Here is a 21,352-nt window from a genome sequence, read left to right as displayed (position 1 = left end):
CTCTTTGTCACACTTACGAACTGTTAACATGCAACTATGTTTTAAAGCTAACTATCCAGTCAAGAACATAGGTAACTTAGACAAGTAATTGCGAATGCATCGTTATTGCGAACAGACGACACAGTGTTGTTATTTATACATCCTTCCTTGTTAGTTGCACGATTACGTAACGAATATACGGCTTACATACTTAGGACATATAGTGCTAATGAGATTTTAATGCAACATTTTGGTTTACTTGAAAATACATTCTGGATTTAAAGTACTTTCTGTGAGATACCAGATGACACAGTGGTTAGTTTATGTGACAGCTACACGATTTTATCACAACACTACTAATGAGTGACAATTCACAATGTTGCTTTTGCGGTGTTTCTGTTTTATATCTGCACAGTTTTTCTGAATTATTCTGGAAAGTAAAACATGTTTTAGTAGTAACTGTTGTGGTATAGCTACAATGAGACCACCTTTTCCGTAGCACAACAATACGTTACATTATAGTACTTTCTTTTTCATGATAAGGTACGTAATAACTACGATATCTATATGCAAAGCATTTCACTGTCGTTTATGATGAGGTAAGTACATTGACTTCAGCAGAACTCTGCTTACAGAGGACGATAAGTACGACACTTCCACAGCATTATCATACAGCAAGACACACATTGAGCGCTACAGGACCCGCATTTGAGAGATTAATTTTGTACTTAAACCATTTATTTTTCAAGATTTTTGAATTACAAAGAAAGTTTTCCATGATACATTTCATTCCATTGTTGTAATCTATAACACCTGAGGGTATAATTACATTAATCCTCAGGGGGGTACACACCTACTTTGTGTACCATGTGTTTGGCAAGCACAAGGAGCCCTAGCTAATATGGTATTTGTTTATACGACTTTACACATCAGTACCATATTCCTCTAACACATAAATTACACAGCTATCTGATCATTTAACTGAGAGATAAACTTTTTTTTTTACATCAGTGACACATGTTTACACAATTACACAGTTGGATAACTTCACACTTATGAAACTGTATTTTGTCTGTACTGTGTGAATTGTTCATTTTTTTCGGAACCATTGTGATACTTTGAGAGCTTTGAATGATGTATTTGGTATGGGATCATGATTTTTAAAGTACGTTTGAGGTAGATAACACTACTGAAATGAGCAGAGAATATTTTTAGGTTTTGAAATTATTGGAGGAAGCTACGACGATTTTGAGAATTGACTGAGATGTTATGATATTATTACGACGACGATGTGTATTATGCTGTTGAGATATGTTTATGATGAATAAGATGATGCTAACGTATATGAGGAATTTGATTATGCTATGTATTTCTTATGATGAAATATTGAAGTGTCGACGAATATGTATATGTATAATAAGGTAAGGAATAATGAGTAGTGGTTAGGGACTCTGCCTTGTGAAAAAGGATGTTGGAAACCAAGAATCGTACTTTAAGAGTTATGAAATGAGTGTAAATGCGAGAATGTATCACAATGCCAGCAAAAATTATTTGGACTCTGTTATATTTACAGGATTTTGTTTCTACAGATTTGAATGCAAATTCTCAATCTGTGGAATTTTTTCATATGAGACTGTCACTGTAGCGGAAATTGCTGTCGTAAATATTTCGGTAAGAAAGTTAAGTGACCACCTTCGCATAATGCGTCATGAGCACCCAGCTGCGCGACAGACGCCTGGAAAAAAGCCATTAGTGTGTGCCTTTCAGAGGCACAGGTGGAAAAAGAAAGAGGCCATTATCCTCGCTATTGACATTCATTTGTAGAAAGCATCGTAAATACGACATGCTCAAACTTAAAAACATATGATTACACTGTGGAGCTCTTATGATATTTAGTAAAATGCCTAATGAAATGATGAGAAACATTTTATATCTATTGTCTTTGTAGTTGAGAGATTGCTCATTTTGTTTAATATCTAGTTCCTAGCTGCACTGCAGCATTGGTTAAAATAAAATTTTATAGATGTACTAATATAAATATTTTATGCCTACAGATCCAGTAAAAAATAACTGTATGATGTACTAAAAAAACAAACGAAGGAGCACAAAAACATTTCACAGGAATTGCATACAGAATTTTCTTTTCAAGTACTTGGTAATTTCTTTTGTAGAATAATTTGTGGTGCACCACTTTAATTACATAGAAATTAAGATGTGAATATACATTTCCCTTGTCTGCGTTATTGTCTTTAGTGTAATGTTTTTTTCTGCTTGAGCTATGTCATGTTTAGATATAAGTTATTTCATTTGCTGCTGCTGTTTGCCCGGCATAATGTTACTGAATTTGACTTTGTATTACTCTGTTAAGCCAGTTTTACTATGGATTTATTTCTCTTGTTTGCTGACAGTGCCTTATATTAGTTGTAATATTGAAATTGCTTTGCCTACTTAAATTTTTTGTCATTGATGTTTGTGTTAATTGTTTTGTGCTACTGTATTGCCTTGTCCCTTAGTTTAGCATCTGGGCTCAGTAGATTTAAGTTAGCTTAAGAGGGGGTAGCCTATAAGAGAATGAGTTGCGATGAATTTGAAGAAATGCACTGAGAGGCTATATGAGAAAAGTACAGAAAGCAGGTATAGATAGGACTTTTGGAAATAATGAAGAACGAAGGGAGATCTCCGAGAAGTAAAGAAAGTTTTGTTTGCAAAATACTGCAGTAACACAAACCCTGTCCTTTCCTTGTATTATTCTGCTATATGTTTGTGTACCTTTGTGTATTTATGTTTTTCCTGTATTTATATGTTTATCTGATAACACTTATGTTGTAGATTTTTCTAATACTCAGCTACATGAACTATGATGAGGAATGCTGTTATCCTAAAATATAATTTTCATTAATATTATGTTATTTTCTTTGTAAAGATGTTTAGACATTATTTATTCAGTTCTGTTTTAATGCTCATGTGTGAAGTTGATGTTTCAAAATTTATTCTCATCTTTTATGTATCTACTTATCTCATAATTCCTGTAACATTGATGTATATGTTTATTTCTATTCTGTTGTAAAGCCTGTACTACAAATGTTATCTGTATTGTTATGTTCTTTAATGATGTATTTTGTACCTTTGTAATTGTATTCTTATGTTATAAAATTGTAATTGACCCCAGTTCATCATATTATTAACTTGTAAGTTACATTTCACTGCACACGTTTCTGTTGGTCATAGTATATGGACAATATGTGAGAAGTAGGGAGTGTTAGTGTTTGCACGTGTGTTAATAATTCAGCAAGGGACTGGATAACAGCATTGCTGGTTCTAAGGACAATTCCAAAAACTTTGTGAGTGCACAAGTGGTTGTTATGGACTTGCTTTATTATCCGCAAGACTCTTCGATGGTGGTTGTGCACCTGCACAGTCACATCAGATGCCTGCTAGCTATCTTTACAAGGACTACAGTGGGTCTGCATCTTTGATGACCCACCAATACCATTATCTCTACAAGGACTGCAGTGGGTCTGCACCTATGGTGGCCCACCAATACCATACTCTCTACCAGGACTACAGTGGGTCTACTCTGTGATGACCTACCTACCAATCTTCTTCAAAACGTCGAATGACTCTGCTGTGGGTTTGCTCTGTTGTGGCCCATTACCTGTCTGCATGTCAAGAGTCAGCACTGTCTTTCCGTTGGAAGGACAACACTACTTCTTCAAGACTGCATGGAAATCCACTACTTCTGGGTGCAATTTCTTTTACTAATGAGACTTTGTAAAAAGAACTGTAATTACTATTATGATGAATGATCAGAACTATCTTTATGGACTGTGAGAAAATTTTAGCTTTTGACCAACATTGTATCAATAAGTGTGTGCATTTGATTTCTTTGTTATTGTAATCACGATTATGAAAAATTTTAACAAATATGTATTGCCCAGTGCCCAAAACAATTTGTAAAATTTTTTGTGGGGAGCATGGGGGCTATGTAAGTAGGCTGTTTAGGTTCTTATATTGGTAACGCCGCCGCCACGTAGCGCTCTGTATGAAAATCACTGGCTGTGCTGTGTGCAGTCTGTGGCCAGTTTGCATTGTTGTCAGCCATTGTAGTGTTGGGCAGCTGGATGTGAACAGTGCGTAGCGTTGCGCAGTTGGAGGTGAGCCCATGTGCATTTGATTTCTTTGGTATTGTAATTACGATTATGAAAAATTTTAAGAAATATGTATTGCCCAGTGCCCAAAACAATTTGTAAAACTTTTTGTGGGGAGCATGGGGGCTATGTAAGTAGGCTGTTTATGTTTTCTTATTGGCAACGTTACGTAGCGCTCTGTATTAAAATCACTGGCTGTGCTGTGTGCAGTCTGTGGCTAGTTTGCATTGTTTTCTGCCATTGTAGTGTTGGGCAGCTGGACGTGAACAGCGCGTAGCGTTGCGCAGTTGGAGGTGAGCCGCCAGCAGTGGTGGATGTGGGAAATGAGATGGCGGATTTTTGAGTACAGAATGGATGTCATGAACTGCTATATATATTATGACTATTAAGGTAAATACATTGTTTGTTATCTATTAAAATCTTTCATTTTCTAACTATGCCTATCAGTAGTTAGTGCCTTCAGTAGTTTGAATCTTTTATTTAGCTGGCAGTAGTGGCGCTCGCCGTATTGAAGTAGTTCGAGTAACGAAGATTTTTGTGAGTTAAGTGATTTGTGAAAGGTATAGGTTAATGTTAGTCAGGGCCATTCTTTTGTAGGGATTTCTGAAAGTCAGATTGCGTTGCGCTAAGAATATTGTGTGTCAGTTTAAGCACAGTCATGTATAATTTTTCAAAGGGGACGTTTCCATTGTCCCATGAAACTGAAATTAAACTCGCAGTGTGTTACAGAATCTCTCAGTCGCGGTTCGCTCAGCGATAATACGATATGTGGTACGAAGTGTTGCAATAAATGTCGCTCGACACGTCGACTGCGGATGCGAGACTCGTGTTTCCACTGGGTTGATTCAATATGCGATACGATACGCATAGAGACTCGTCCTACTATAAGCAACAAGACGGCATGAATCACGTTTCTTTCTCAGCTGCAATTAAGAGCTGCTATGAAGCGGTCGTTATCGTGCATTAACATTGTTTAAGGCACAAAAAACTGGAAAAATAAAGCAACTCCCTGGTGCATCTACACAACGCTATAAGTATCATAGTTCGGATGTCGTTTCTCGTGAGCCCTCCCCACACTAGAAATTCAACGAGATCTACAGTACGAGTCCAGATAGCTTCCACTTTTTGTAACTATTAGTCTCAGGCACTCTGACAAAGCAGTACACATCTTTTCGATTTCCTCTTTCTCTAGCCGAAAAGTTATTCATTACAGTCAAGACAGTTGGCAAAATGTTTCGCGATGAACAACTTAATTTTGTAAGACCAGCTATTATGGCATTTCATTCAGTGTGTTACACAGATAAGTAATGGATACAATGCACTTCAGAAGTAGTCCCAAGAAACGTTGCTGGATCTGAAGTGACATCATTAATCGTCGGCAGTGTAGCAGTGGATGGTGAGCTCTGTGTAGAAAAGGTGTTTGAAGAAGTGGAAGCAGCCCATGAACATGAGAAATATCCGGACGGTCTTCCTCGGCATCGTCCAGCAGTTCAGTAAGAGGAATTTGCCTTTCTAATCTCTTTTACTCCTGAAATCAAGACGCGTAGACGTAAAAAAAATGAAGTCGGCATTATCAGTTGATGACCCCTGGTTTCTCTTCATTTCAGTAAGCCTGTACTGCCGGCGTACGAATGAGAAGCACGAGGCTACTGCGCACTCTACACAGCAGTCCATAGCAAGCGGAAACAACGTGGCGTGTGGCGCGTAGCTACCAAACTTGTCGCGGAAAACCTCCAGTATATTGTTTCAGAGTATGGAAAGTGGTATGGCTCTTCATCCACCGTTAAACAGAATTTCTAGACGTTAGCTATAGTTTGTACACAGTAATAGATCCCATGTAACGAGCCAAACCTAATCTGTAGAACAACTACATTTTCCCTTTAGATTTCTCCATATATGCGCAGTGTTCTACTTCACTCAGGAGTATCACAAGCATGACGAAAAGAAAACAGTTCATTATCCAGCTGTGGCTATCAATTTGTATTTTCTCATTTTTTTACCGAATAGTTCCATCAGAATGAAATGAGAAAGACTATAAACTGAAGCGAAGATATGAGTAGAAGGACGTCTTCTTTGTAATTTTTATGATTATACTTTACCTTTCCTTATTGACAGTGCGCTTTGTCCTCTATTCGACAACATTTTAGTCTCATGAACCAATCTAACATAACATAACCCACATTGGGGAAGAAAGGTCATGCGTTACATAATTCACAGCGTACCAGTTCCAAAGAACACTCGGCATCACCTTGCCAGATAACACGTGATTTCAAATTTTTCGACTGTAGTGAATCCGCACCTTACTCTGCTGCTTTGTCTCTGGACCAATGGTGACCAATGTGACTAAGGAAGTCATATGGATTGAGCTAACACATCTGCAACATATCGACTGCTGCGTGATTATCAGCTGCCTTGCTGCCTATGAATATGCGCAATTAGTGAGACGAACTGATTCCTTCCTCGTAAACAGTTTTAAATGACGATGGAGACACCTGCTAGAGGAGACCCGAAGTACATTTTGTGTGCATTGATGTTTTCAGGGAAGTGAAACAACAGCGGAAGGTCCTAAATAAGGTGTGAGAGCACTTGATTGTGAAGGTAGATACACCACACTGATATTATGTTATTGTTTGGAATACATAGGGTACTACAGGTACAGTTTGTATTCAAATCCTAAGGGTGATGTGTGGTCTTTGATAATTCACTAGACACCACAGCAACTCCACTCTTTGCTGTTCTACTGTAAAGTCATCCTTAGCATTAGGCTGCAAAGGATTTGAAATGTCTATCAGGTAGACATATACAGATAGTTTTTGTATTTACTAGGACATTTTATTTTTCTAAATCAATCCTGTAGTCATCCAAATGACTGTTAAACATGGGTGACATCCTTCATCCCCTTAATCACTGTAGTGAGTCTGCAGAAAGCGTTCGGTGATTTTGGGGGTTAAGATTAGCTGACTTTCACTTTATTTAGACCCTTATTTATATCTGACTGTAGCCCATCGCTATGGTAGCCATAGTGTCGGGGACGTGACGGGGCTGTAGTTGGCGGGAGAGAGAGTGGGAGTGAGTAGAGTCGTAGCCACGGGCTGACGGATCTCGCTAGTTCCCTGACTTACTGTAGAATTGCCCATGGAGTTTTAACAAATGGAACCTGAACATTGTATTTGTACAGATAGGTGTTGGTGGCAGAATAACCCCTCTTTGTTTGATTTGAAGCATTTGTCCCCACCGCTGATCTAATGAATGCCGATGCTTATGACGTGCTGAAGTTGGGTGGTTATGTTATGTTAAGCATATTCTACGCTACAGAACAAGGTACGTAAAATTTTAGAATTTTTTTCTCTTAGACACTCTCAGCTCCATGTTAAATGTTTACCTGCGCAGTACATGCACTGTGGTGAGGAAGATAACGTATTTTCTAGTTCATGGACAGAGAGACCAGATGTTCTGCATTTCTAACGGATTTGTGTCCTTAAAGAGTATGCTAATTTTAACATTCGAGATGATTGAGCAAACAGACTCATTTCTTTTTGTCGAATGTAGCTTGCCTTGAGATACAGAAAGATAACTGAAACGTTTCAGTTTTCTCTAGCATGCCATCAATATTTTTCGGTGAGCTTGTCTACTCCTTTATACGTCAAAATGTCACGAAATACTTTTTGAAGAAAGCGTTTAATGCAATGGGGTACTTACAAAGTTCATTACCAGCTGACTTGTTATCTCTAGTGTAGAGATTGGTTTTTGGTCGTTATACTAGGAACACCCTCAAAGTTTTTGCTTGTATAGAACGGTGTAACAAAAGACAATTTTTCTCTTTTTAACGTTTTATTGCTGTAAACATGGTCTGCATCACAAGACGTAAGAGAAGCTTGAGATGGAGAACTATCTAGCCTCGCTTTACGGTTTATCTGAGTGTTTGTACTCCCTGATGGTGTACACATTCTGCTGAGAATGCTGTTGTATGAGAAGTCGAGGACCACGTTGTTCTCAAGAACAGAAATGAAACTACAGAGTACACGGAGGCAGAGCCCAACTTACCTGGATTTCTCTTATGCAGCTGAAATGCGACAAGTTCCACAGTTTTTGGTGACTAACGAATGTTTCGCTTCAACATTCACCTATCTCATCGGCTTGTAGGTCATATTAAAGTCTACCCTTTATGGAAGTTTGTACTTACTTTGCAATCCGGGTGCTCAAACAACTGTCTGCTCAGTGTCTGGCATACAACACCCCGCCGTCGACCCCAATGTCAGACGCTGAAGCATGCCCAGAGGTAACGGTAGTACTGCAAGGGCTGAGGCCTCCATGTTTGCGAGTCACTTATTCAAAAAATGGTTGTGAACCACACTGATGATGCAGTTCACAAAATGTAATTTTAGACTATTCACTTAACGGGCTATAACATGAGTCGTTGACGTTATATAAATGTCTTATCAGTAGAAACTGAACGAATTTGAAGCAGATCTATAACATCGGCTCATTTTCGGGTATCGAAAGTTATGGACTGTGAATTATTGTTCACATGTATGCTATTGACTGCTCATGGAAACCTTGTACGGTGTATACTAAATACTGCTCAAGCCTGTGGAATTCAAAACAAGTCGTCCTACCAGACGACGTCTTACGTATACTACATAAACGAAAGGGTGGTGTACAAAGTCACAAAATTCCTAAACGTCATGGACGAGTCTCCACGCCAGGTATTTCGTGGAAACCTTGTCATTCCTACACCTTGCCAGAAAAGAAACTGAGAAAACCAAACACACCCCTGACATATTATGACTGAAGCATCTACTGAAATAAGCACTAGATGGTTTATGATTGGCACCCATGACATGACGTCATTTCCCAAGTGCAGTAACACATTATCTTGTTAATAACTTAATTAACAATGGATTTCCACCCAAATGAATAAAAGCTTTTTTGTACAATGTCGGAGTAGCTTGCGCCCCCTTTTTCGTAGCTCACCCTGTTTCTTCAGGGATTTACAGAATTTTGTAGCAGTTAACCCCCACTAGACGTAATCGCCCTATGGAGACAGCACAGTGCCCTCCTCGCTCATGCATTGCTCTGGGTTACTACCATTGCTTTGAGTCGCCCGTTTAATCGTTCCAGCCAAAATCATTACTTTGTACCACGTTCCTCCAGGGCCATGTGCCTTATACGATGCAGTTAGTGCCCGCAGTGTGCCCAGCTGATCGGTTTGTTCTTTCAGTTTTCGCTTTCATAAACTGATCGCCAACCTATGTCATTGATCTGTGCATCATTGACACATCACTACGAGGCTCGCCTTCGTCTGAACCCTGGTCTGCAGCCAGTGCTACTCAGACATATTGCCTCCTCCCCAGAGGGAGGGGGAACAAAAACCCTGCGTCTAGTGGATTTATCACCGCTGAATCAAATTTGCTCTGGAACCTGTTACCTGAGGTCGTTCCCAATTATACCCAATTTCTTATTCTTCAGCGTGAACATCCTTCCAGTTCTCAGTGGGTGGGCTGCTCGGCATAAATGGCCAATATATCGGGCTACCCTTACTTTGCAATCGCGGATGGCTGTCCATGAATATACCCAGGAAAAACCCTGTGTTAAAAGCAACATGATTTTTTCTCATTGGTCTAATCCCTCTTCCTCTTAAGCCAAAACACCCATTACTAAAGCTTCCGATTCGTCAAATCACTTCCGAAACCACTAAATACCGCTAATTCCACCTACGTATCAAATGCAGGCATTGATTAATGCAACCCCACAATTTTGCACACATGCCGATCAGGATGACAAGTAATTCGGCACGACCATACCCCCTACGTCCCTCACTGCTCCGTTGCTCCTAACTTATACCCCTGACTTTCTTTGGAATCGCCACTTTAAATTGCCCAGTGACATAGTGCGCATTTGACATTCAAGTTAACAATCGACTTTTCACCTGTCACTACAACCTCAGGTAATTACTTACTGCTTTCTCATCTGTAAGTAGGCTGTTTAGGTTTTTATTTTGGTAATGCTATGTAGCGCTCTGTATGAAAATCACTGACTGTGCTGTGTGCAGTCTGTGGCTGGTTTGCATTGTTGGAATATTCGCTATTGTAATGTTGGGCAGTTGGATGTGGACAGCGCGTAGTGTTGTGCAGTTGGAGGTGATCCGCCAGCAGTGGTGGATGTGGAGAGTGAGATGCAGAGTTTTGAGAGGTTGCTGTAAGCGGACGATGTGGAAGTGTGTCCGGATAGATATATATGTGATGATTTTTGAACACTATTAAGGTAAATACATTGTTTGTTCTCTATCAAAATCTTTCACTTGCTAACTATGCCTATCAGTAGTTAGTGCCTTCAGTAGTTAGAATCTTTTATTTAGCTGGCAGTGTTGGCGCTCGCTGTATTACAGTAATTCGAGCAACGAAGATTTTTGTGAGGTAAGTGATTTATGAAAGGTACAGGTAATTGTTAGTCTGGGCCATTCTTTTGTAAGGATTTTTAAGTCAGATTGCGTTGCGCTAAAAATATTGTGTGTCAGATTAGCGATGATCAGAATAAGAAAAGAGAAAACTGTTAGAGTACGTTGAGTTTTGCTCAGCTGTTTGAAAATTAAATAACGTAGAAGTTTACCAGCACAGTTTTCTAAGAGGACGTTTCACATCCACTGTAATACTTCCCTTTCATAACATGACCACTGGGTGTAGATACGAAGATTAGTATGTTGCTATAGGCAACAGTATTTTATACAATGTACCCCACCCAGTAATAGCCACTATTGTATGTTACAAGTACTTTCGAGCAACCCAGCCCTACCGTGTGCTATTCAATGGTAGCGGTTTACTATTTAATAGCTCTCACTGTGATATCACTATCCCAGCTGAGGAAGTGTTTGCAGACTTATCTTACGCCCAAAATGTGCGACTTGCTCCTCTCCTATGATATTTACCAGAGCAACCGTGGGTACCACTGTCGCTTGACAATTGACCATCTCTTCCCAACCACTCACATTCCCAACTGGTCCAGTCTTTAACTGACCTGGTAAACAAAGAGTTATGGTAGATTACACTAGACTGTGCCACCGCACACACAACGGATTGGCATCACCACCAGTATCTCAGTTATTCCTAGTTCTGTATGCACCCATTTAGTAATGATCTTTATTGGTTTATCGCTATGGGTAGCGTTTAGAACAGGACGTTTTGCGTGACTTCGGTCGCCCCCTCCTGCTACCCCCGAACAGCAACCTCCTGGGGAATACCATGCTTAAGTTGTGAAATGGGAGGAAGAGTGTCCCTTGCTGCTTCCATACTGTAGTAGTCCAGTAGGAAATAGTAGTGAATAGAAAGGAATAATAAATAAGTAAAATACACTCAAAAGAAAAGGCGTGGCCCTCCTATAGGTGTAAGCAATAAAGTATGTGTGTGTGAGGTGATTCAAAAGTGTCAACCCTCCCCCCCCCCCCGCCCCTTGTGATCTGTGCACCACCCCGTCCAGAACCCCCCGCTTATACGCTCCGGCGGAAGTTGCAGTGCGCCACAGCGCGCCGCTGCCCGCCGCGGTCAGCGACCTCTGCCGCTGCCAGCGCCAACAGCTGATCGCCGCACCTTGCACCGCCACTCGCCATGTCTCACACCACCGCCGTCGAGCAAACTCCGTCTCGCAAATCTTCATTACCCAACGCAAACATTGTCACACTTTCTTAAATAAATGCAAATTTTAAAAAGGAAATCAAAGTGTATTATCAAAATTATGAAAGGCCGTCTTTCGCAGGAGCCCCATAATAACATTCAATTTACCATTCAATTTACCACCCCCCACCAATCCTTCAGTCCTGTGTAGGGGAGAAGGGTGTACAGTGGGGGCAGTTACTAAATGTATTTATTAGTATAAAAGTTTAATTTTTATTTTTCACTTGATGTTCGTCAGCCTGGCGGTTAGTTGCAGCGTCTCAGTCACGTTGCCCAGAACTGGACACAACTACTTTGAAACTCGTGTTGAACCATCATTAGCTAAATTGACCTGTTGCTGACGAGGTAACGCTACCGACTTGCACGTCTTCGATTTGGCCGGCCAATAGCGAGGCTTGTAGGTGGTCAAGTGGGGGTGGGACCTCGGCCAGCCACTTGGAGCGGATACGCCGTCCTGCCTCTTCTGCTGGCAGCTTCCGACCCGACCAGATGCTCTCCTCTCATGCTCTCTTGGGCAGCAACCCATTCAGTCTCTGCGGCTTCTCTAGGCCTGCCTTTCCTTTTTTACAGCATTAAACATTCATGCAGTTAAAAATACGTTAGAGTTTTCACCTCAATGGGTGCCTACGGCTTTCCCCTCCTGGCCAATCCTGAAGCATTGACGTTGCTCACTGAGTCTTCCTGAGTAATCACAGCCAAATCCTCATCAATACTAAATTGTGAACTGATTCTATATCTGCACCAGCGTCCGCCTTAGAATGCTGTAACCTGTTTCAGAAGCTCTGCCTGACCATAATGTAACGTAAGTGAAATATTCTGTATTTCCTGGCTTTTTCATATATACTCGTCCCCATGTGATAGTAGAAAAGAGTTTTTGCTACTATAGCTCAAATTTACTGCAGAACGCAATCAGTCTTTCTCCTCTCTCATTCCTAGTACCAAGCCTAAATTATTCCGTAACGAGCGATGTTGCACAGTGCTTAGCACACTGGAGTCCCTTTATGGAGGACGACGGTTCAAACCCGAGTCCTGCCATCGTGATTTATGTCTTTCGTGATTTCCGTTAATAGCTCAAGGAATATGCCGGGACGGTTCCTTCGAAAGTGCACGGCCACTTCCTTTCTCCATCTTTCCCTAATCTGAGCCTTTGCTCCGTCTCTAATGACTTCAAGGTCGACGGGACGTTAACATTAATTCCCACATCCTTGTCCTTCATATTCTCCCGTAAACCTGTCCAGTTCTCCTTTCCCTACAACCGCATCCCAATCGCCCACGACTTCTCGATTTTCATGTCCCTTTACGTACTGTTCCACCTGTTCAATATTGTCATTTACTTTCTCTATCTCTTCATATTCGGTTTGCGACGTCGGCATTTAGACCTGAGCTATTGTTGCCAGTTTTTGTTTCTGGTCGATTCTGATGAGAACAACCGTATCACTGAACTGTTCACAGTATCTCACTCTCGGCGCCACCGTCCTATTCATAACGTATCCCATTAAACCATTTCTGTTGCTCTTGATGTTACACTGTACACCTCTGATCAGAAATGGTTTGCCTTCATTGCACTTCACTGACTCCTAGTATACCAGATACTCTAGCTTCCCTACCACGTTCAAACCTCTGGCACCACTCGCCCCAACCGTTATCCTTTCTTTGTTCACTCCATCTTTTAAACATGATCACCTGCCGCTTGACATTGCCCTCCCAGTGATGAGAAGGGGGGACTGGTCCAGAGTATTTTGCCGATGGAGAGACCATCATGACACTTTTACAAAAATAGGCAACAATCAATGTAGACGCATATTACGTTCCTGAAGGCAGTGGTTTCCATTACCTTTTGCATCCTCATGCTGTTGATCATCCCTGATTCTTTCGCCTTATAGGGGCAGATGCCTACCAAAAGTGCAAATGAGTGCCCTGAAACGTTTATCGCAGCTCCGCACTGTCTGACAAGGCCATTAGCAGAAGAAGAAGGGTGCCTTTCATTGCCGGTAGACTTCGGGTGCCATCGCTGATGACTATCATTCAAAACTTACACGGTATAACTGTAAAGTATCATGTTGACCTTTGCATTGGAAAAAGACTCCGAAAGAGTCCCCCAGTCTTATATCTGGGACGGGACTGCCAGGGGACAGGTGATCATGAGAAAGAGTCTGAATAACCAACGGAAGGATAACGTTCTATGCGTCGTGGCGTGGAATGTCTGAAGACTGAACTTGGCAGAGTAGGAAGAAAATCTGAAAAGGAAAGTGCAAAGGCTCACTGTAGATGTAGTAGGGATCAGTTAGGTGAAATAGAAAGAAGAAAAGGATTTCTGGCTAGATGAGTACAGGGTAATATATAAAACAACGGAAAATATTATAACGGGACTAGGGTTCGTTATGAATAGGAAGTTGGAGCCCATAGTGGGCTACTGTGAATAGTTCAGTGATAGAGTTGTTCTGATCAGAATTGACAGCAAAACAACGTCGACAACGATAGGTCATGTATACATGCCGACATCGCAAGGTGAAGATAAAGTAGTAAAGAAGATAAAGTAGATAAAGTATATGAGGATACTGAAAGAGGAACGCAGTATGTAAAGGGAGATGAAAATCTAATAGACAAGGGGGAATGGAACGTAGTTGTAGTGGAATGAGTAGAAGAAAAGGTTACAGGAGAATATGGGCTTGGGACAAGGAATGAGAGTGGAGAAAGACTAATTAAGTTCTGTAATAATTGTTAGCTAGTACTTGCGAATACTCAGGTCAAGAATCACAAGAGGAAGAGGTATACTTTGAAAAGGCAGGGTGATACGGGAAGATTTCAGATACATTACATCATGGTCAGACAGAGATTCCGAAATCAGATAATGGAATGGAATGCGTACCCAGGAGCAGATATAGACTCAGATCACAATGTATCAGTGATGAATGGTAATCTGAAGTTTAAGTAATTAACGAGGAAAAATCAATATGCAAAGAAGTGGGATACTGACGTATTAAGGAATGATGAGATACGCTTGAGATTTTCTGTGGCTTTAGTTACAGCAATAAATAATAGCTTAGTAGGAAGTATAGTTGAAGAGGAATGGACATCTCAAAAACGGGCAATCACATAAGAGGAAGAGAAAGACGTGGATACAAAGAAAGTAACTGCAAAGAACAACGGGTAACACAAGAAATACTTCAGTTGATTGATGAAAGAAGGAAGTACAAAAATGTTCATATTAATTCAGGAATACGGAAACACAGGTCTCTGAGGAATGAAATAAATAGGACGTGCAGGAAGCTAAGACCAAATGGCTGCATGAAAAATGTGAAGAAATCGATAAAGAAATTATTGGCAAAACTGACTGAGCGTACAGGAAAGTCAAAACAAAGTCCGTGATATTAAAAACAATGGTGGTAACATTAAGAGTGATACGAGAATTCCACTGTTAAACGCAGAGGAGAGAGCAGATAGGTGGAAACAGTACATGAAGGTCTCTATGAGGGGAAGATTTGTATGATGTGACACAAGAAGAAACAGAAGCGATTTAGAGGACGTAGCGGATCCATTATTAGAAGCATAATTTAAGAGAGCTTTGTAAAAGGCAGAAGGGATAGATAACATGCCTTTAGAATTTCTAAAATCATTTGGAAAATGGCAACAAAACGACAATTCCCAGTGTGAAAAATATACGAGTCTGGCGACATACCATCCGACTTTCGGAATCGTGCACACAATTCCGATGTCTATAAGAGATGAAAGGGGTGATAACTATCGCACAATCGGCTTAATATCTCATGCATCCAAGTTTCTGACGAGAATAATATACAAATGAATGGAAAATAAACTGAGGCGTTGATAGATGACGATCAGTTTGGCTTTAGCAAAGGTAAAGTCACCAGAGAGGCAATACTGACGTTGCGTTTGATAATGGAAGCAATACTGAAGTAAAACCAAGACACGTTCATAGGATTTGTCGATCTGGAAAAGGTGTTCGACAATGTAAAACGGTGCAAGATGTCCGAAATTATGAGTAAAATAGGGATAAGCTGTAGAGAGAGACGAGCAATATACAACATGTACAACAGCCAAGAGGGAATAAGAAGAGTGGATGACAAAGAATGAAGTGCTCGTACTATAAAAGTTGTAAGACAAGGAGGTAGTCTTTCGCTCCTACTGTTCGATCTGTATATCGAAGAACCAGTGATGGAAATAAAAGAAAGGTTCAGGAGTGGAATTAAAATACAAGGTGAAACGGTATCAGTGATTCGATTCACTGAGGCATTGCTGTCCTGAGTGAAAGTAAAGAAGAATTAGATGTTTCCTTGAATGGAATGAACAATCTAAATCAGTACAGAATATGGATTGATAGTAAACGAATAAAGACAAAAGTAATGAGAAGCAGCAGAAATGAGTACAGTGTGAAATTTAACATCAGGATTGATTGTCACGAAGATGACGAAGTATTCTGCTACCTAGGAATCAAAATACCCAGTGATGGACTGATCAAGTAGGACATCAAAAGCAGACCAAAAGTGGGAAGAAAGACATTCTTGGTCAACAGAAGTCTAATAGTATCAAACATAGGCCTTAATTGAACAAAGTAGTTTCTGAGATGAACGTTTGGAGCACAGAATTGCATGGTAGTAAAACATGGACTTAGAATGGTTCAAATGGCTCTAAGCACTATGGGACCTTATATCTGAGGTCACCAGTCCCCTAAAACGTGGATTGAGGGAAAACCGGAACAGAAGAGAATCGAAGCATTTTAGATGTAGTGCTACAGACGAATGTTAAAAATTATGTGGACTGATCAGGTAAGGAATGATGAGGTTTTGCGTAGTAACGGAAAGGAAAGGCATATGTGAAAGACACTCACAAGAAGAACGGAGGGAATGCTAGAACATGTGATATGACACCAGAGATCGACTTCAATGGCAATAGATGGAGCTGTAGAGGGCGAGAACTATAGAGGAAGACAGATATTGAATACATAAGGAAATAATTGACGATGTGTGTTGCAAATGCTACTCTGAGCTGAAGAGGTTGGGGCAGAAGAAGAAATTGTGGCTGGCCGCAACAAACCAATCAGAAGACTGAGGACATTCCTCTTCTCTGCGTATAACAATGGAATTCGCATTGCACTCTTAATAATACTACCATTTCTTCTAACTACACAGATGGTTGTTTTGATTTTTCTGTATGCTGAGTCATTTCCTTCTCCGATTTTTTCTGATTTTTCGTGCAACAGTTTTAGCTTTTATTCTGTGCGCAAGTGTTATGTATTTCATTCCTTAGTAACTTGTCTCAGCGTATTCCTGATTTTACCTAAACTTTTTTGTACTTACTTCTTTTATCGATCAACTGAAGTATTTCTTCTGTTAGCAACGGTCCTTTCGCCGTTATCCTCTTTGCACCTACCTTTTTCTTTCCAAAATCTGTCACTCAACTATTTAGAGATGTACATTTCTCATCAACTTAACTACCTACTGAGTTATTCCTAGAGCTTCAGAGAACTTCAAACCCATTACATAATTTTATAATATTTCCTCCCTCACTTCTTTGCTCATTGAGTCTTGCTGGCTAAACTCAGCCTGCTCTTCATCACTACTGTACTGTGATCTGAATCTACATCTAGGCCAGCGTCCGCCTTACAGTGCAGTGTCTGATTTCAGAATCTCTGCCTGACCATAGCGTAATTTAACTGATACCTTCCATATTTCCTGGGCTTTCCCAAGTAAAAGTAGTCCCCTTGTGATAATCGAACAGAGTGTTCGCTATTACTAAATTGCAATTTTTTGCACAACGCAATCAGTCTTTCTCCTCTCTCACTCTTATTAGCAAGCACAAATAAATTCCGTACGGAGCAGAGTTGCACAGTAAATAGCACACTGATTCGCATTCGGGAGGACAAAATTTCAAACCCGCGTCCAGCCATCCTGATTTATGTCTTCTGTGATTTCCCTTAATTCCTTGAGGCAAATGTAGGAATGTTCTTTCGACGGGCACGACCACTTTCTTTCTCCACCTTTCCCCAATCCGAGCTTATGCTCCGTCACTAATGATCTCGTCGTTGACGGGACGTTAAACAGAAATTCCCTCATACCCGTCCTCCATGTTCTCCAGTAAACCTGTTCTTTTCTACTTCCCCTACAACCGTGTCCCAACCGCCCACGACTACTAGATTCTTCATTTCCCTTTGCGTACTGTCCTACCCGTTCAATATACTCATATACTCTCTCTGTCTCTTCATCTTCGCCCTGCGACGTCGGCATTTATGCCTGAACTATTGTTGCAGGTTTTTGTTTCCTATCGATTCTGCTGAGAACAACCCTGTCACTGAACTGTTGACAATATCTCACTCTTTGCGCCTTCTTCCTATTCATAACGAATCCCAATCCCGTTACACCATTTTCTGCTGCTGTTGATATTACCCTGTACTCATCTGATCAGAAATGGTTTCTTTCTTTCCGCTTCACTGGCTCCCAGTATATCTAGATTGTGCCTTAGAATTTCAGTTTCCAAATCCTCTAGCTTCCCTAACACATTTAATATTCTGACACGCCTCGCCCCGACTCGTATACCGTTATCCTCTCGTTGCTCACTAAACCTTTTAATCATGATGACCTCCCCCTTGGCAATGCCCTCCCAGAGATCCGAATGGGGGGGGGGGGCTAACTAGTTCGGAGTTTTCTACCAAAGGAGAGACCAACGTGGGACATTTCAGTTGTTGGTCACAAGCTCTATATATTATATGTCCCAAACGCAGTTGTTTCCATTCCCTTTTGCCTCTTGACTCTGCTAAACATTGCTCATTCTTTCATCAGTCGTAAATCTCTGCTGTTGGCTCCGGTATACTCGTGGAAGTCAACGTGTTAAGGCAGGACCTTGGTATTGGGATTGTACGAGGTTGGCATGAATGGATGAAATGCATTTGACACTCATATTTTCAATACGCAGTCATCGTTGATATGTGGCGCCAGTCGCTTCTCTGTATTCATGAAAGATCTCTGCGATCGACTCTGTATCGCGTAGCCGCAGTTTCCTCTTTGGTAGCTTTTCGGCTATTTACGCAATCACTTTTTGTCACGTCGGCAATCGGGCTGCGGACGGAAATATGCGTGCGGTCAGGGGTGTCTACTGCGTTTAGTGTGCTGCTAAATGATATGAACTCGTGAATGTGGCTTTCGAAGTGTATCAGCCTGCAACCGGATACGCTACAGAATCGAACGTTAACGGCTTTCCCAGAGTTTTGACGCGCATGTTGTGTTTTTTGTTGACCACTGTTGCACAACTTGTTGAACAGTGGCTTGCCTGTTTTGGACGCATTTGAGACAGTGGGAAGAAGCGTATATGTAAATGGATGCCTGTGCACTCCGAAATAACCACAGATTTGATTTTCTGGGACTTTTTCCTGCCTTTTGGTATTCCTTTGTAAAATTTAGAGATTTATGACATTGTTTTTCTTCTTTTATGCAATTATTATTATTTAGGATTATAAGACAGAGTACGCGTCTGGTTTCTACACGTTTTGGAGTGTTCTCATGGTGAATGTTTATGTATCGTGGTTCCTGTGCAAAGGCAGTGCGAACTGTTGTTATAGACAATGATTGCAAGAGATTTAATTTGGCTGCAAGGAGTAATTGTGTTCCTGTTTTGAAATTTTTCTTATGTTTTACGGGTTGTGTTGCTCTGGATACTGCCCATTTGCTGTGTCGTGATATGTTGTTGTTTCAGTGGTATAATCAGCGGTGCGCGTCGTCCGTTGTAGCTGGTCGTGTAACTGGGGGACGACGCCTTGGCGGCAGCCAGTGAATTGTAACCGATAGCGCAGTCGCTGTGTTTATCAGCACAGTCCTATTATTCGGCGAATATTTGTTCTAGGTGACGCCGAGGCACTCGTCTTTTCATCTTCACCTTTCCTTTCAGCTTTCATTCAGGCTCGATCTCAGTTGTAGTTTCTGCGCACCTCTGATGTTCCATTACTTATCACTGAAATTTTCTAATACCTGAAAGATGCCTATCATTGTACTTACTTAGATAAATAAATTTTGCGTTGTGTCCGTTGTTATATCTTAAAAGGTGTCCTGACCTTCTGGGAGCTTTTTTCAGTCAACCGTTTATTGTGCGAATGGCTCTTTTAATTTATGTAAAAAGGTTTTAAAATTAATATATTTATTGTTTGGGATGGGCTTTGACGCCAGTAAAGATTTTGCCTGTTTAGTAATGTTTCAAATTCTGGGGCAATTATGTATATTATTCTGGGGTAACAGCAGTTTGCAGTTGTCATGCAATTGTTAAATAAAATCTGTTGGAAATTACAAACCAGAATTTGTGTTTGATTGGTTATTGTTGCGTTGCGTTGAAGTAACCTTGAGCGTGTGTTTCAAGTCACAATTGTTCGCCATAGATAAAGAAATACATCCTACAGTTGAAATAAAAGAGTTGGTGAAATGGAAGTACTCTTTATTTGATTCTGCATAAAACTATTACAAGAACAACAGAAATATAAAAAGCCAAAACCATTGTTATTAAATAATAATCCTTGCAGTCAGTTTTTCTTATAACAAAAAAAAATGCTGACAGTTATTGAAGTTACTGAAATTCGATTAGCAACCAGAAACTGTCATAAAAGCGGACGAGGTCATTCCTCCGGTTTTGGTTGTGAGTAAAAGAGGTAAGTTCTGTTGTCCTTTTTAGTGTATTGGTTTCTCTGAAGATAGAAGGACAGCCATCTGGTCTTCACCCACTCGCAGAGTAGTCGGCGCCGTCTACTTGAGCTTACAGACTTGCAATACACCTAACTCGGGGGACAGTCTGACAGAGATGATGGACATTGAGACTTTGGTTTCACCACGTAAACTGCAACAAATATAAGGAAATATGTATTTATAAACGTAAGAACTAAGAAAAAATTAAATGTGACAGCACCCTGGTAATACATGCACTACATAGGGTCGTCCCCACATGTATCAGCTCCATTTCGTCACCATCTCGTATTTATTTGAGCACCTCCCTTGATGTGTCTTGAGAAGGTTTCCCTTCAGTGGACTTGGAAGTACCATGGCACATTTGGACTCTAATTTTAATGAAACAACTTTAATAGGTGGTGAATGTTGCTAGGAGTGGCGTGCTAATGGAGCAACCTGCCTAACTGCTGACGAGTGGGCTATCTTAGCGGCTTCATATCCTTGCCGACTCGACAGTGCGCCGCTCTTTGCCAGATTGACCACGCTAGTAAACCTGACCCCTGGTGTATTTCAAGAGAGTGAGAATGTTATCAGAACGAAGTCACTCAAGAAGGGTAATGAAGCTGTTAACGTGGCTTTCTATAAGCCACACGTGCCTCGTCGGTCGTACCAAATGATGAGCACATGCGGGACCTAATTTGTTGGTGAGCTGGGAAATGGTGAGCATCACCAGTCCCCTATAACCGTAGCACCTTATTCTGAGCGATCTGTTGCGACAGCGGTGCGACACGATAAGGCCGTAACATTCGAACGAAGCAACTTGAAGCGGTCCCAAGCGTTTACTTCGTCCTGCATGTGTTATTCCGCAATCCGCACTCCGCAGAGCCAGTGCAGTACA

The 21,352-nt window shown here is 40.9% G+C and overlaps 1 protein-coding gene across 6 annotated transcripts in view; it reads right to left on the bottom strand.

Annotated features, from left to right (window-relative positions):
• LOC126162280 (uncharacterized) overlaps positions 1–21,352 on the bottom strand; it is a 202,733-nt gene that overhangs the window by 172,645 nt on the left and 8,736 nt on the right. The window contains exon 3 of one of the 6 annotated variants that reach the window (XM_049918690.1): positions 20,214–20,626. The exons of the other annotated variants lie outside the window; for them this stretch is intronic. Within the exon in view, the coding sequence (XP_049774647.1) occupies positions 20,565–20,626 (62 nt within the window). The 3' untranslated portion in view covers positions 20,214–20,564. Of the gene's footprint in view, positions 1–20,213; positions 20,627–21,352 lie in introns of those variants that run through there. 6 annotated transcript variants of the gene reach the window in all.

The sequence above is a fragment of the Schistocerca cancellata genome, chromosome 2 (genome assembly GCF_023864275.1).
Source record: "Schistocerca cancellata isolate TAMUIC-IGC-003103 chromosome 2, iqSchCanc2.1, whole genome shotgun sequence".
In the NCBI taxonomy this organism is placed as follows: domain Eukaryota; kingdom Metazoa; phylum Arthropoda; class Insecta; order Orthoptera; family Acrididae; genus Schistocerca; species Schistocerca cancellata.
This window is presented reverse-complemented; position numbering and strand designations above follow the sequence as displayed.